Genomic DNA, 16,070 nt, shown 5'->3' with positions numbered 1-16,070 from the left:
CCTTGGGAAAGTCTGCCAGAATTCAAGGCCAAGTTTTCTCATAATCCCACCCGCTTGTGTGGTGTTTTGTCAAGGTCATGAGCAAATAAAATGAGGAGGGGACTCTCACCTTCACCTGCCACGAAGCCTCACATCTCTGAGTGCGCCTAGATGTTTGAAAAAGAACTATTCCCAGGGGGAGCACAGTGCTGCCTAGCACAGGGGCAGGGAGTGGGCCCAGGACCTTGGGGTCCCCTTCAGTGCTGCAAGCTATCTACCTGTAAGCACTTCTTTCCCCTGCTTCTCATCTTGCTGTGTCTGCCTAGCAGATAATAACCATTGCCTTCGAGTCAAATATTAACTCATTGTGACTCTACAGGACAGGGTAGAACTGCCCCATGTGGTTTCCAGGGCTGCAATCTTTACAGAAGCAGACTGCCACATGTTTCTGCCATGGAGCGGCTGGTGGGTTTGAACTGCCAACCTTTTGGATAGCAGCCAAGCACTTAACCACTGCACCACCAGGGCCCCTGAAGCACCTAATAGGGGCTGAGTAAAACTCTGCTTAATGAACGAGTAAACTGAGCTGAATATCTACTGCACAGGAAGCTCCCAACTGCGTAGTGCTGGCCAAGGCTACAAAAGGAAAGGGTAGCTATTATTTTTAGTGCACACACTCTGTGCCAGGGCCATGCATAGATGCTTTGCATGTTTCATCTCATTTGATCCTCACAGTGACACTGTGATGTGGGCATTTCAGAGACACCAAGGCACAGAGAGACCAAGGGAGCTGCTCAAGGCCACACAGCTGGTAAGCAACAAGGCCAGAGTTCTAACTCAGGTCAGTCTGGCCCTGAAGCCTCAGCTCTCGGCCACCCCCTACCAGCACACAAACACCGACACTGGAGGCAGGATGTTCGGTGTCATGATCCACGGAGCGACCCGGAATGTCACGGTGTCCGTGAAGATGGGCGTCAGGGGAATCTCCTGGGTGTGGGAAAGAGGAGGGAAATTGAAAAGTCACGTCATGGTGCCTTTAAAAGAGGTGAAACTGATAACAATATTATATATTGAGCACTTACTGTACGCCAGGCTCTGTGCTAACTATTTGTACATGCACCAATTCATTTCTGCCTTACAACAACCCCAGGGGTAGATACCACTATAATCCTCATTACACAGATGGGGAAACTGAGTCCTAGAGATGTTAAGTAACTATCATGGTTACCTGGTAGATCCAGGACTTAAACCCAAATGGTCTGACTGCCGAAACTCTTAGCCACCATCCTATCTTTTCCTGTTCGAAGTTCTCTTCCTGAAATTGACCACAAGATGGCTGAGCCAGCCCCATGCCTTCTTCTGTTTTTGCTCTGGGCACCTTGCCCTTTTCTATGTATGAGCATTTTAAAGTTGTCTGCTATAGCCAGGCTGTTCTTTGTTTTAAGGAAAGGTCCAGGCAGTTTGCCTGGAACCTGAGGGAAAATGTGAAATGATTCCAGGGTTCCTTTGAGCAGGTGCTTTGAAAAGCTACATAAAACCCGTCCCTGCTCTTGGCAGGGAGGACGGGGATGGGGGCGGGGTGGGGGAACAGGGATGGGGATACGGATGGAGGGTAGGGGGCTGGGACTGTGGGTGCGGCTTGCCACACACGCCACACTGCTTGGCTTTCCTGCCCAGGTCTGCCTTTTGAGTCTCTGCTGGTGCTCGCAGACGGGGCCAGTCTGGGAGACCTGAGGGCCAGGCTGCTCTGGGCATGAGTGGGAGCAGGAGAAGCCCCTTCCCCATGCCTGGTCCTGTAGCTTTGTCCTTTCTGCCCTCCCCTCTTCCCAGGAGCATGACGGTCCTTTTTTTTTTTTTTAAATATTTTATTGTGTTTTTGGTGAAAGTTTACACAGCAAGTTAGGTTTCCCTTTGACAATCTCCACACAAATTGATCAATGACCTTAGTTACATTTTTCACATTGTGTCATTCTTGTTGTGTTCTGGTTGTTCCATCTTAATATTCTAGATCCCTTGCCTCCTTATCTTGTCATCTTTGCTTTGGAATAAATGTTGGCCTTTTGGACTCATAAAAAAACCAAACCAAAACCCGTTGCCGTCAAGTTGATTCTGACTCATAGTGACCCAATAGGACAGAGTAGAACTGCCCCATAGGTATTCCAAGGAGCAGATGATCAATTTGAACATGCTGACCTTCTGGTTAGCAACTGAGATCTTAACTACTGCACCACCAGGACTCCTTTTACAGATTTTTTTTTTTTTTTGTAGAGCACTGATCTAACGGGTAATATCTTTTATTTGTGTGTCATTCTGCTTTTCTGTTAAAAGGTGATCTCAGGGGGTGGTTTTAGGTTTGAAGAGTGTCTCAGGGTTATAGTCTTAGGGAGTCCTCTGATCTCAGTGGTCCAGTTAATCTGGCCATTTTTATGAATTTCAGTTTTGTTCTGCATTTTTCTCCCATTCTAACCAGGATCAGCTATTGTGGCCCTGGTCAGATCAGTCAGTGGTGGTAGCGGGGCACTATCTAGTTCTTCTGGTCTCAGGGTAGTTGAGGTCATGGCTCTTGTAGGCTATCAGCCTTGTAGACTTGTTTCTTTTCTGTGATTTTGGTTACTTGCTTATTCTTTTGCTCCTGGTAAGTAGAGACCAATAGTTGTATCTTAGATGGCCACTTGCAAGCTTTTAAGACCTCAGATGCTATTCACTTCACTAGGATGCAGAACATAAACTTTGTGAACTTATTATGCCAACTGACTGAGTTGTCTCATGAGGCTAAGGTCCTAAGCTTTCAAACCTAGAAAACCAGTCTCGCAAGGTATTTTGTTATGTCTGAGAAGTATCTGTAATTGTGTCTTCTCTGAATGTATGTGCCTGCACACACATATCTGTACTTACATGTACATATAGATACTTCTATCTGTGCACACGTACATATACAACTGTACCCCCATATACCTATTTGCTTATACACATACATATGTCATCATACACTCATTTTTTTGGTCACTGTCGGTACTGTTGCCGACTTATGTATGTCAATTTCTTTAGTACAAGCCTTTTCTCTTGAGAACTTCTTAGTGACATCATTTACTTTGGTTAAGCTGTGTTCACTACACCCACATTTGGTGCCACTTTTCCCATCACCAAAAATAACAAGTATTTACAATCTAGAGCATGGGTGCAGGGGCCTCTAGGCCTCCAAGTCTGGGCCCCCTCTTGGTACTTTGAGGAGAGTGAAGCAAAGTGTGGACCCCTGGGAGTGGCCTTGTAGCTGGAGTGGCCCACTCCCTAAGGGATGGCCAACAGAGAATTTTCAGGCCAATTCATAGCACATGTATTGAATTACTACTCTGTGACCAGCATGGGCAAGGACCTTCAGAGATGGAGATTATCAAAATGTAGCATCTATGGGCCTAAGATCCTGACCCCCAGGGGCAGCCAGCCCCTCATGGAGGAAGCCTAGAGCCCTCACCTCAGCCATATACTCCAACAGGCTGACGTGGATGGAGACCAGGCCTGAGAAGCCCTCATCGGGGAAACGTAGGCCTTCCACGAAGAACAGCAGCTCCGCAGAGCCGCCTGTGTACTTGACCACATGGTAGAGCTTCTGTCGGCCCAGGATGTGGATATAGCGCTGGCCGAAGAATGGGTCTGGAGAGAAAACAATCAATGTTAGATCCCCAGCACCCACCAGGAAGAGGTCAGTGAGATGGGATCATCGATGGGGGAAAGATGGTAGAATAACTTGTCCTCTAGACACAGGCAGAAAAGCACAAGCAGAAAATGCCACCAGAGTGGAGGCAGCCTGGCCGTAGTCATCGTCTCAGCACTGCTATGCAGAGGCTCTCAGCACTGAAACAAACAACTTCTCTGGCTCTGGCTTCCTCATCTATACGATGGACTAACTCTCATGAATGGCACATATGAAAATGATAGCAGATGATTGCTGAGGAGCTAGTGGTGTCAAGGAAGGATATTGTTCCTATTTTATAGATGAGGAAACTGAGTCTCTGAAAGGTGAAATGGCTTGTCCAAAGTCAAACAGCTCACTAAGTTGAGTTGCTAAACTGGAACTCCAAAGTTTCTTCCTCTTTATATAAATAAAACACACATATATCCATTTGTACCAAAAATTCCCCTCCATATAATGGAAGCCACACTGGCATAAAGACCTGTGCATAGGGCTCTGGCTGCACATTTCATGGCTGTGAGGAAAAGCAGGTTTCCTGCTCTTCTGAGCCCATCTAGCTTTCCACAGTGCTGTCCCTTCTCCTTGGAACAGTCAACTCCCTCCCTCCTTCAGGTCTTGATTTGTGTCACTTCTCGGAATCCTGCCAAGATTTCTAAGCTAGGGGCTCTGGAGCTTCCACAGCCCCTTGCCCTTCTCCACCATAGCCCTTCACACTCTGTGTGATCTTGTGTGTTTAGCCGGCAGCCCTGAGAGACTGTCACCCACCTGATGGCAGGGACAATGCCTGCCTCACACACTTGACACGTCCAGCCCAGGCACAATGCCTACCACACGGCAGTGTTTAGTACCTGGCCACCAAATGAACGTATGACTCCCACACCACTCCCTATGGGAGAGGCCAACAGAGAATTTTTAGGCCAATTCATAGCACATGTATTGAATTACTACTCTGTGCCCAGCATGGCCAAGGACCTTCAGGAGAGATGGAGATGATCAAGATGCAGCATCTGTGGGTCTAAGAGCAGTGCTGAGCTAATGATAAGATAAAGTAGATGTGGGAAGTGTTATAAGGGAGCCATGAGTAAGAGAAAGATCCTGTCTCATTATCTGGAATAGGGGAGGGGAGGCCGGATGGAAGCATCTGAACAGAGGAAGGCAGCAACTGTGGTGTCCTTGCAGACAGCAGAGATGGGGTGCAGGTGGGGAGAGGAGATACTTGCTTTGGCAAAGGCATGGAGGTAGAACCCTGTGCAGCTCCAGAAGGAGTTTCTTTATGCCCTGTAGAGCTAGAAGGGCAGAATCAGGCTCAGCATAGTATGACTGTCAACAACAATGGTAATGGTTAATGAGCAGTCACTCTAGGGTTAGAATATGTAAGGAGAACAGTCCTGGCACAAACAAGGTGCTTGATTAAAACTTGTAAAATAAATGGATAAACCACTGAAGCACTCAACTAGATGCTGGCTGAATATCTCCCAAATACATGTCTGTGGCCACCAGGCACAAGAAAGTGTAGATTACTTTAGTAGTTACGACTTCCAGTGTCAAAGATACCTGGGTTCAATTCCCACTCTGGTCTTAACTAGTTGCTGTCGAGTTGATTCTGACTTATGGTGATCCCATGTGTGTCAGAGTAGAATTATGCTCTATAGGGTTTCCAATGGTTGATTTTTTGGAAGTAGACCACCAAGCCTTTCTTCTGAGGTGCCTCTGCATGAATTCGAACCCCTAACCTTTCGGTTAGCAGCTTAGCACGGTAACAGTTTACACCACACAGCTCAGGGATCCTACCCTGATAAGCTGCAAAACCTCAGGGAATTCACTCAGACTCTCTGAGTCTCAGTTTACTCATCTGCTAAATGGGGATGCTAATATCTACATCATAGGGTTGCTACAAGATAGAACGACATAGCATGGGTAACAGATGGAGGGCTCACTGCTGGGACCCGCTGGGATTACTACTCTGAGAGCCTGTGAATGAGTCAGTGCACCCCAACTGCAAAACTCCCGACCTTCTCACAAACACCTTGTGAATAGCTTCCAAATAGAAGGCAAAGAAACAATATCTCACCTCACCCTCCCTTGGGCAGCTCCCAGAACTGAGGTAGATAGATTATGATACACTGAATATCCCAAAGAATTTGTCACCAGACAACAAGGAAGGTGACATCCTTCTCACCCAGAAACGACAGTGTGTGCAGTGGGGCCCAATCAGTGGGTAATCCCAGCTTAATTTGTATCATGAAAAATATCCTCCCCCAGGTACTCGGGCCCTCCCACATGCATGTCCTGGGCCGCACTTAAACTGATGCTCTGGGGGAGAGATCCAGGCCTAGCAAGCCAACTTGTTTTTACAGAACTGGCAGCTCCAAAGCTTTCCTGGGGTTCGTGGCAGCCAGCAGCTCTGCCAGGCTCCAGGGTGGGAGAAGGGGTTGTGCCAGTGGAGCTGGGCCACTGGAAGGCCACATTCTAGTCTATCTGCCGGCACCTTTCTTTCTCCGCATGTGGCCTGTGGCTTGTGATTCACAGTGTGTCTCTCTTTCCTGGGTCTCTTTCTTGTGGCTTGGGCCAGCTCCAGGCAGATTGATTCCTCAGTGAGAACAATCGGCTATTGTCCTGTGAAGCCTCCTTCCTGCATCCCTGGCTTGGTGCAGACTGGCCTGAGCATGGGTGGCTCTCTCTGCAAGAACCAACAATGCCCCTTTATTGAGCAGCCCACATGCCTTGGGCTGGGTCTGCCAGTCACCCTGATCTCTTACCCCCACCGTGGCCCCAGCCAGCCAGCTGCAGGGCAGGGCTTGGCATAACCCTACCGGTCACCACCTACTAAGGAACTTCCTTGATAATGTGACCAACTGACTTGGTTTGCCCGGAACAAGGGACCTTTAGTGCTAAAACCAGGCAAGTCCTGGGCAAAATGGGACAAGTTGGTCACTCTATCATTTTAGGAAGGGGCAAGGCCCCAACTTTGTGGGTTTTGGGGCAGAATCTGAGGCTGGAGGATAGATACCTGGGTCTTCATAATAGAACTGGAGACTTCTATCCACTCCAGTGATTACAATTAATCATCATCATCATCATAATTCCAACAAAAGCAACAAGTGCCATTTAGAGAGAACATTTCAGAGCCCACGGACTGAGCTGAATGCCTTCTACTTCATTTAATCCCCATCACTATCTGAGGCAGTTGAGACTATTGTTATTCCCACCAAGGCCCAGATCCAGGACTTGAACCCAAGATTTCCCTACTGCAAGGCTCCGTCTCACGGTCCCTAAGTCCAGCCCAGCCCCACTGTCCTTGAGGAGAGCTGGACCATCTCTACTGGGACATAGGGAACACGTGTAACACAGCATGTTCTTATCCACAGGTATACTCAGATTTTGACAAAACCTCAAAATGTTTGCAAGGAATAAAAGGAAGCTGTGCCATAATTATTTTTTCACCTCTTTTTTTTTTTTTTTTTTTTGGTGTTCTGCAGTGTTCATCAAGAATTCCACATTTTGTGTGGAACAGAATTTCAATTCTCGTGGAATTCAGACTTTCTGGAGCCCATTGAGGCTGGATGAACCCCCAAAACTATTTCCCTGAGATAATCTTTAAACCTAAAACTTTAAACAAAAATATCCCCTGAAATCTTCTTTAAATCAAGCAATAATTTAGCTTAATTAGTAAAGAATGTCTGCCTTGAGCGTTGTGCTCTTTTAAAGACCTATCTGTATGAGATCAAACTGAAAACAGCAACTCGAAAAGTCAGATAAGAAGCTTAGGGGGAAGTGAGTTTACATCAGTGGAGGAGGAATAAGTTGGAAAGGGAGGGTAAGAATGGCTGTACCATTTGAGGAATGTAATCAATGTCACTGAATTGTACATGTAGAAATCATTAAGTTTGTGTATGTTTTGCTGTGTATACTTTCAGCGACAACAACAAACAAAGAATTCCACATTTTGTGAGAAACTAACTATTCCGGGGTCGTCACTGTCTCAGTAATGGTCACTCCCCGCAGGACGGGCAGCCCAGATAGGACAGCCGCTGGGGATGGGCTTTCTCAAATCACTTGCTGTAAGCTGTTCCTCCTTTTTCTTTTTTAATTGTACTTCAGGTGAAGGTTTACATAACAAATAGTTTCTCATTACTGTTTTATGACATTGGTTAACAAGCCCACAACATGCCAACCCTCTCCCTTCTCGGCCTTTTTTTTTTTTTTTCGGTGAAAATACAGATAGCAAAAGATACACCATTTCAAAAATTTCTACATGCACAGTTCAGTGACATTGACTACACTCTTCCAGTTGTGCTGCTATTCTCACTTTAGATGAAGTGTTCCTCCTTTTTCTTGCTGGCTCAACACACATCTTAGATGGCATGGTAGGGGGAGGGATGTTATGTGGCCTGACCTGAATCCATTTCCATTAAGAAAAAGAGAAAACTGCTTGATAATGTCCAAATGTGACTATTAGCAACAGGTCTCTGGGATGGGCCTCCCAGATGGTCGGGCCACCCTGGCGTGTCATGACACCACAGTAGAGAACCCCAGGTCAAGGTCCTGCCTACACCCCTCCTGCCCCTGCCTATGGCCTGGTCCCTAGTGGCAACACTTGCCTGGATGGGGTAAATATCAACATCTCCAGCCTCCTGGGGCAGCGGAGCCAGCCTGACATTCCAACCTCCGTGAGGTCACTGCCTGGGCCCAGGGTGGATCAGAAGGAGGCTGGCACTGGGTGGCAGCTATCCACTGCTGTCCTGGCTGAATCACTCCCTGAGGTGAGGGTCCAGGGCCCCCAAGACCAACTCCTGATGGCCACTGCCCTGGCTCTAATGGCCTGTCCAGAGATGGGTACCTGAGCTGGGCCTGAAATCCTGGGCCCCCCAGAGAGCTAGGCAGGCGGGGAGCCCCACCCCACACCAAGGCAAATTGCAAAGTTAACTCTTCTGCTGAGAGAGCTTTTTAATACATAAATCAAACCTCGACAGTCCCTTGTTGAATATCTTCTAATGGCTTTCCTTTGCACTCAGAATACAATCCAAACCCTCTTGCATGCTCTGGCCCCTGCCCAGCTCGCTGACTTTGTTCCCTAACACGTCCCCCTGCTCTGTCTTCTTTCTGCTCCTCCAATGCTGCTCCAAGCTGGTTCCTCCTCTGTGTTTTACCCATGCTGTTCCCTCTGCTTAGAACACCCTTCCCTCAGTTTGTGAATAGCTGATTCATTCTCATTGTTTGTTTGGGTCTCAGCTCAAATGTCACCTTTCCTGACCACCCAGGCTCGGGTCCCCTTGCCTCTGCCCCAGCCATTCTCTCTTACTTGGTCTATTTCACTTCCTTCAGTTGTGCTCTTTATTCAAATGTCTCCTTCACTAAACTGTCAGCTCCTTGAGGGCAGGATGCAATGTCTTGTTCACTGTGGTGACCCCAGCACCAAGAACAGCACCTGATGGGGACACTGGTGGTTCAGTGGTAAAATTCCCAACTTCCATGCTAGAGACCCAGGTTTGCTTCCCAGACAATGTATCTTAAGCACAGCCACCACCTGTTCCTCAGTGGAGGCTTGCGTGCTGCTATGATACTGAACAGGTTTCAGCAGAGCTTCCAGACTAAGACAGACTAGGAAGAAGGCTTGGCAATCTACTTTTGAAATATCAGCCAATGAAAACCCTGTGGATCACAACGGTCTGATCCTGTTGTGCACAGGGTGCCATGAGTTGTGGACCGACTCAAAAGCAGCTAACAACAACAACAACAGTGCCTGGCACCAGGGGGCCCAACACATATTTATAGAAAGAATGTCACAGAGCAGGCTGCTACGAGGAGTAGCTCTATGGCAGAAGCACATCCCAGCATAGCTGGGGCCCAGGATGCTCTGTTGCCATCAAGAGAACAAAGGGTCTGCTCCTTGAGGCCTCCCGTAGTATCTTCAGGGAGTCTTTAAAAGTTGGAGGCAGTTCTCAGCTTCAGAAAGTCTGAGATGGTCAGAACACACCTGGAGGTGGTGCTTGCCTCTGGTGTCATGGAGGTGATATGACTCCAGAAAAGAGTAATCTCAAAAGTCCTTATTCCCCTGGGTCTTCAGGAAGATGGGCCTCTGGGTTCCACATAAACGCATGTCACTACCAACTCCTTTGAGATGAGGAGAGGTATATCCTCATGCAGTATATTGACTTCACAAGACAACAGCATTTCCTAGTTACTATTACTAAGAGGAGTCCCTGGGTGGTGTAAATGGTTAACCAGCTCAGCTGCTTACCACAAGGTTGGGGGTTCAAGTCTACCCAGAGGTGCCTCAGAAAAAAGGCCTGGTAATCTACTTCCAAAAAGCAGCCATTGAAAACCCTATGGAGCACGGTTCTACTCTGATGCACAAGGGGTCGCCATGAGTTGAAGCCAGCATCTGGTATATATTCCTAAGAGGTCCTACCTGGTCTTCTGCAGTCACCTGCACCTCCAGAGGCCACGACTGCTAAAGGAGGGTCCTGAGTGGGAGTGGGTGGCTTTAGAGGATGGTGCTGGGCCCCAGTGAGCACTGAATGGGTCAGAGCTGCTGGAAGGGCTGGGCTGGGGTCACTCACTCTCCACATAGAACACGCCCACTTTGTCCGAGTCCGACATGGAAATGTAGAGAACTATCTCGTATCCGGCTGGGAGGCGGTCAGGGCCCTTGGTCCGCAGGATCATCTGGGACATGTCCTTGAGGTCTGAAGGACAGACACACCAGGAGGTTAGAAGGAGAGACCTGGTGTGGGAGTGTTGCCTTACAAATATCTTCTACTTTTATAATCGGAAAAAGCAAAAAACAAAAAGAAAACAACAAAAAAACCCTGACATACGTATGTTACGGAAACTATAGAAAAGCCTAAAGGAAAACGTGAAAACCAGTCCTCATCTCCAATACCAGAGACGACCTCCTATTAACCTTTTGGGAATTTCCTTCCAGTCTTTTTTCTATGTTATGTGTGTAATTTTTTTAAAACACAGTTGCAGTTGAACTGTATTTACAGTTTTGCCTTCTGCTTTTAGTGAGAGTGGGTATTTGAGTCCACCATCTCCAGGAGACCCAACTCCAAACCTGCCTCAGCCTCGGCAGCCCAGGACTCAGCATGAATATTTCCACTGCTCCTCCCTCCCTGTGCCTGCACCTTCACACCTCCCTCCCTCCCAGTGAGCTGGGGTCTTGCTGGCACCTTCCTTGCTGTAGACCTTCTCGTCACTGCTGTCCTCCTTAGGCAGCCAGGGTGTGTCTCGGTCACAGTTCACCAGCAGGATGGCCCCCTGGCCCTCAGGACCCCAGGTCCAGGATGCCTGCAGGCGCAGGGAGAGAGGTCAGTGCTATCTTCTCTACCTTTTGACAGATAGTCCCAACCCCAGTGCAGACCCCGGAGGATATGAGAGAGACGGCTCCAGGATGACATGAAAGAGTAGCCACCACTTATTGGGGCAGCTGTGACCTGGCAACTGTGAGTCCCAACTCTGATGCCCAGAGAGGATCAATGCAAGAGTCAAGGGCAAATTCGGGAGGTGGATATGCAAGAGACAGACAGGGAGGCTGACCGGGCATTAGTGAGCTTCATGCTGGGTGGAGGGAGTGGGAAGGGAGGCAGAGGGCAGCCAGAGAAACAAGCAGATAGATATCCTAGACAGGTCCTACGTTCCCAGTGGGGTTAAGGGGGAGACACTTGGATAGATAGACATCCAGCTCTTTCTAAACATGCTTCAAGTGTTTCAAGGGGGACCTGCAAGGTGATCCGCTTTCTACACTGCAGCCAGAGTGATCCTAGAACAAACTCCACCAGATCATGTTGTGTCCTGCTTTAAGACCTGTCAAGGCACCCTGTTGACTTAGGATTAATCCTCAAACCCTCATGTAGCCTGCAAAGCCCTTCGAGACCTGCCTACCTCTCCAGCGCATCCTTTCTACCTCCCCCTCCCTTGCCCTGCTTCCATTCCTCAAAGACTCCAAACTCTTGTGTCTTTGCCCATGCTGGTCTCTGCCTAGAATGCTGTCCTGCCTGCCTTTGCCTGGCCAACTCTACTCCTTCTTCCTGTCTCAGATAATCCATTAGTCCCTTCTTCCAGGAAGCCCTTCTGATTCTCCAGACCAGAGCAGCTTCCTTGGCTTACACCTGTGGCAACGGATATGTCCTTTGTCGGAGAACTAAGGACAATTGTGTTGACACAGCCACCATGTCATTGTCTATTTAATGTGGGTCTCCCCGCTCCAGACTGTGGGTTCCCTGAGGGCAGGGGCTGCATCTAGGACTGGAATATAAAAATGCTTGTCTTAGTTATCCAGTGCTACTATAAGAGAAATACCACAAGTGGATGGTTTTAACAAACAGAAATTTATTTTCTCGTCGTTTAGGAGGCTGGAAGTCCACATTCAGGGCGCTGGCACTAGGGGAAATCTCTCTCTGTCGGCTCTGGAGGAAGGTCCTTGTCTTTTTGAGCTTCCGCTCCTGGGTGATCTTCATATGATTTGGCATCTCTCTTCCCCCATCGCTACTTCCTTAATCAGCTTCTTTTTATATCTCAAAAGAGATTAACTCCAAACATATCCTACTCTATTCCTGTCTCATTAGCATAACAAAGACAACCCATTCCCAAATGGGATTATAACCACAGGCATTACCAAACCCAAACCAAACCGATTACCATCCAGTCGATTCTGACTCATAGCAACCCTATAGGACAGAGTAGAACTACCCCACAGGGTTGCCAAGGAGCGGATGGTGGATTCGAACCGCCAACCTTTTGGTTAGCACCAAGCTCTTAACCAGTTAACCAGGGCTCCAACTACAGGCATAGAGGATAGGATTTACAGCACATATGTCTGGGGGACACAATTCAATCCATAACAATGCTCAACAAACATGTATGGATGAGTGAAGAAAATATGACAATGTTACTGAGCCAGGTGGAGACATTCAGGACAATTTCAGGTCCACAGGGCTTGGTGACTTTGTCAAAATCACAGAGCCCTTGGGGAGGATATAAACCTCTCCCCAGGGCTGCTGGGCTCAAATGCCTCCATGGGGTTGGCTGTCACGTGCCTTGGCTGAAGACCCAGAGAACATATGTGCAGGGCTGACCAGGCTTCTTATTGAGGGGGGCTGCCTTGGGAAGTGGGGGCTGAGGTGGCACCCCACTGAAGAGCCTATAAGGAGGGGTGAGCCCTCCCCCATGCTTCTCAACACACCTGAGGTCTCCCTGCCCTACGTGCAGAGAGTCTGGGTGGGCTGCTAGACCCCAGGCTTCTCACTGGCTGTATTTATTTATTTTCTAAAGTATCAGTCTATTTATAACTTAATCTAGGCTTTTGGTTGTTACTATAAAAGTGACATATGCACATGGCAAACATTTAAATGACACAGAAGGGTAGAAAAAGGAAAAGAGAACAACAGCCTAGGTGTGCATAAAGCAAAACTGATGGAGCTTAAAACTGGGTGGCAGTAGGGGCAGGCAGAAGCAAGAAGCAGAATGAGATCGAGAACACAGTGCTATCTGCACAAATTAAAAATACATGATGCCAACTATACCTTGTGTTTTGCAGGAGTCATAAGAACAGAAAGAGACACGTTAAACCCATTAAAATGGTCATTTGTGGGGGAGAAGAATAGGAGTGAGGAATGTAGGATAAAAGAGAATGAATGAATGAATGAATCAATCAATCAATCAGGAGAGGGGCTGTGTATGAACCATCAAAGATAATGTGCCTTGAACACCTGTGGATGGGGAAACTGAGACTTGGGGACCTGCTCAGTGACTATTGATTTGCTGTGTGTCTGGTAGCTTGTCTTGGGCCTCAGTTTCCTCATCTGTGAAATGGGGGTTCTCTGTGCTTGGTGGGAGGACCACGCCTCTTGCAGGATCCAGTCTGGGGCTCGTCCTTGGGAACCCCTCTGTGCCGCCAGAGAACTAGGTACCTTCTTTGGGTTGTTCTTCTCCACCACGCTGTCGCGGTCAGCATCCACATCCAGGGAGATCTCTGGGAACAAGACACATGGGTGAGTTGTTGAACGGAGCCTCCAGATAGAATGGGGCAGGGACAGGAGGAAGACGTGGCATTAGGGGACAGCTTACCCATTTGCTTGGCCACTGGGAAGGGGGGATCTTGTTGAGCCCATCTTCTCCTACCCCTGCCTCAGCACCCCTCCTCCCCAGGGCAGACATTGTGCAGGACTTCACTGCTTACAAAGCGCTGTCAGGTACACTCCCTCATGGGCAGGTGAGGCATCTCCCCCCTCCTATTCTTTCCTCTGTCAGGTCTGTGCGGTGGGTGGGGTGGTCCTCCCTGCACAGAGCTTGCAGCCCTGGTTCAGAAAGGTGAAATTACATGCTCAAGGTCACACAGTTGGCACTGGCAGAACTGGGGTACACTGCAGATAGCCTGACTTGAAGCCTATATTTGACAATGTGCAGGCACAGGGTTCCATAGCTGCCTTTCCCAATCTGTTCTGGGCTTGTGTGCATGCGTGCACATGTGCATTTGTGTGCATGCACATGTGCGTTTGTGTGTGTGCATGTCTCTCTCTCCCCGAGAACTCCCAATGGTCTAGATCCGACCTCTTAGGACTGAGGATTTTACTTGGGTGGAAAACTGAAGCTCCACCCCCTTTCAACCTGAGGGTGCCCAAGAGGCCAGGCCTCCAGATAGAGAACCTATGGTGGGGCCTCTGCTTCTCCTTTCTCCTGGGGAAGGGACCTTCTGTATCCCTAGGCCTGTCATGGGGACAGACTTCATGGAGACTGTGGGGAATAGTGGAAAGAGCCCAAGTTTTAGCATAGTTCAAACTCTGGCTCTCCGCTTACCAGCTGTGTGACTTTGGGTAGGTTAGACAGCTTCTCTGAGCCCCAGCTTTCCTCACCTGTAAAATGGGGGCCCTTTCTGGTTACAGCAGCTGCGCTAACTGCAAGCGTAGGCACTACTGACATGTGGGACTGGATACCTCTGTTGTGGGGGCTGTCCCGTGCATTGTGGGATGTTTAGTAGCATCCCTGATCTCTACCTTCCTAGATGCCAGTAGCACCTGCCACTTGTGACAACCAAAAACGTCTCCAGACATTGCCAAATGTCCCTTGGGAGGCCAAAATGCCCCCTGAGTTAGAGACTAACAGGGAGGGGCAGGGGAGTTGTTGGGAAGGTGAGATGAGCTGGTTCCAGGCTCTGGGAGCTGCCCAAGTGGGCTCGCCCTCCTGCTGAGTGTGACTTGGACTGCAGTGGGAGTTGGTTGGGAATGAGTGCATTCCTGGTCAGTCCCCTTGGCAGGTGCATCCTCACCCTGATGAGTAGGAGGAAGGTCCTGGCACAGGAAGGGCACTGATGTCACCCTTGCCTGGGTGGCTCAGCCAGACTGAGTCCAGGGATTACATTCAGGTCCTTCCTTTGCCCACAGCCTTCCCAACTCTGAATGTGGCTTCTCTGGGTCTAGGAGGCAGGAGGGTGGAGGCTTTAAGGGTGCCTGGTCCTTGGGAGAGGCAGTACCCCAATGTCCCAACCTCTGGAGCCCTACTATGAGTTAGATACTCTAAGACATAATTTCATAAAATCCTCCCACTGTTCTCATTCACTTATCCCTTCACTCAACAAATAATTGTGGAGCATCTACTATGTTCCAGGCACTGTACTGGGCACTGGGGATCTAATGCTGGGCAACAGAGGCATAGCGCCTCCTCTCCAGCAGTCTATAGTCCTAGGAGATATATACTGTTCCCATTTTACAAGTGAGCAGTTCTGGGCTGAGAGAAGTCACGTGTTGGCGATTTGGGCTAATAATCTGAGAGGGTAGCACAGGATAAGGATTCTATGGCGAAAGAAGGGAAGGTGGTACCACTCTCTGCTATTAAAGAAACTGAAGGCTCAGATCCGGGAACAATATTGGTTTTGGCTCCCAAGACCTTTACGAACTTTCCAGCTGGACACACCCCAGTGAACGCTGCCTTTCAGGGAGGTCGGCTTCCCTAAACTCCGCTCTGGGAACTAGCTGCAAACCCAGCCACGTTAACAGTCCCCCTCTTAGCTTTTCGAGGTAAAATCTCTCTTGTGAAGATAGTTCACTCTGCCAGCTGTGGAGCGCGTTCCATCGCATAATCTGGAATTCTCTCAACCACTACAGGAGTGGGTAGGCATTAATTATCACACCCCCCCCCAAGTCCACAGATGAGGAAACCAAGGCTCCCAGCAGCCAAGTGACAACAAAGTCTCCAGAGCATGAAGAGCAAGTATCCCACCCCTGTCTGGGATCCAGACCCTTCTCTTTGCTTTTCTCACTGATCCAGGCTGACCTCCGGGTGCCTCAGGCTGACCTCCAGCTAACCTAGGCTGACTTCCAGCTGACCTCGGCTGACCTAGACTGATCTCCAGCTGACCAGTTTGACCAGGCTGACCTCCAGCTGACCCAGGCTGACCTCT

At 48.8% G+C, this 16,070-nt stretch overlaps 1 protein-coding gene across 1 annotated transcript in view; it reads right to left on the bottom strand.

Annotated features, from left to right (window-relative positions):
- PADI2 (peptidyl arginine deiminase 2) overlaps positions 1-16,070 on the bottom strand; it is a 51,465-nt gene that overhangs the window by 16,291 nt on the left and 19,104 nt on the right. Inside the window, exons 4-8 of the mRNA XM_004377205.2 lie at positions 13,585-13,646; positions 10,846-10,963; positions 10,234-10,359; positions 3,452-3,630; positions 863-966 (exon numbers count right to left, since the gene is read on the bottom strand). Coding sequence (XP_004377262.1) covers positions 863-966; positions 3,452-3,630; positions 10,234-10,359; positions 10,846-10,963; positions 13,585-13,646 — 589 coding nt within the window. The remainder of the gene's footprint in view (positions 1-862; positions 967-3,451; positions 3,631-10,233; positions 10,360-10,845; positions 10,964-13,584; positions 13,647-16,070) is intronic.

This window comes from Trichechus manatus, unplaced genomic scaffold (assembly GCF_000243295.1).
Source record: "Trichechus manatus latirostris isolate Lorelei unplaced genomic scaffold, TriManLat1.0 scaffold00048, whole genome shotgun sequence".
Lineage (NCBI taxonomy): Eukaryota > Metazoa > Chordata > Mammalia > Sirenia > Trichechidae > Trichechus > Trichechus manatus.
This window is presented reverse-complemented; position numbering and strand designations above follow the sequence as displayed.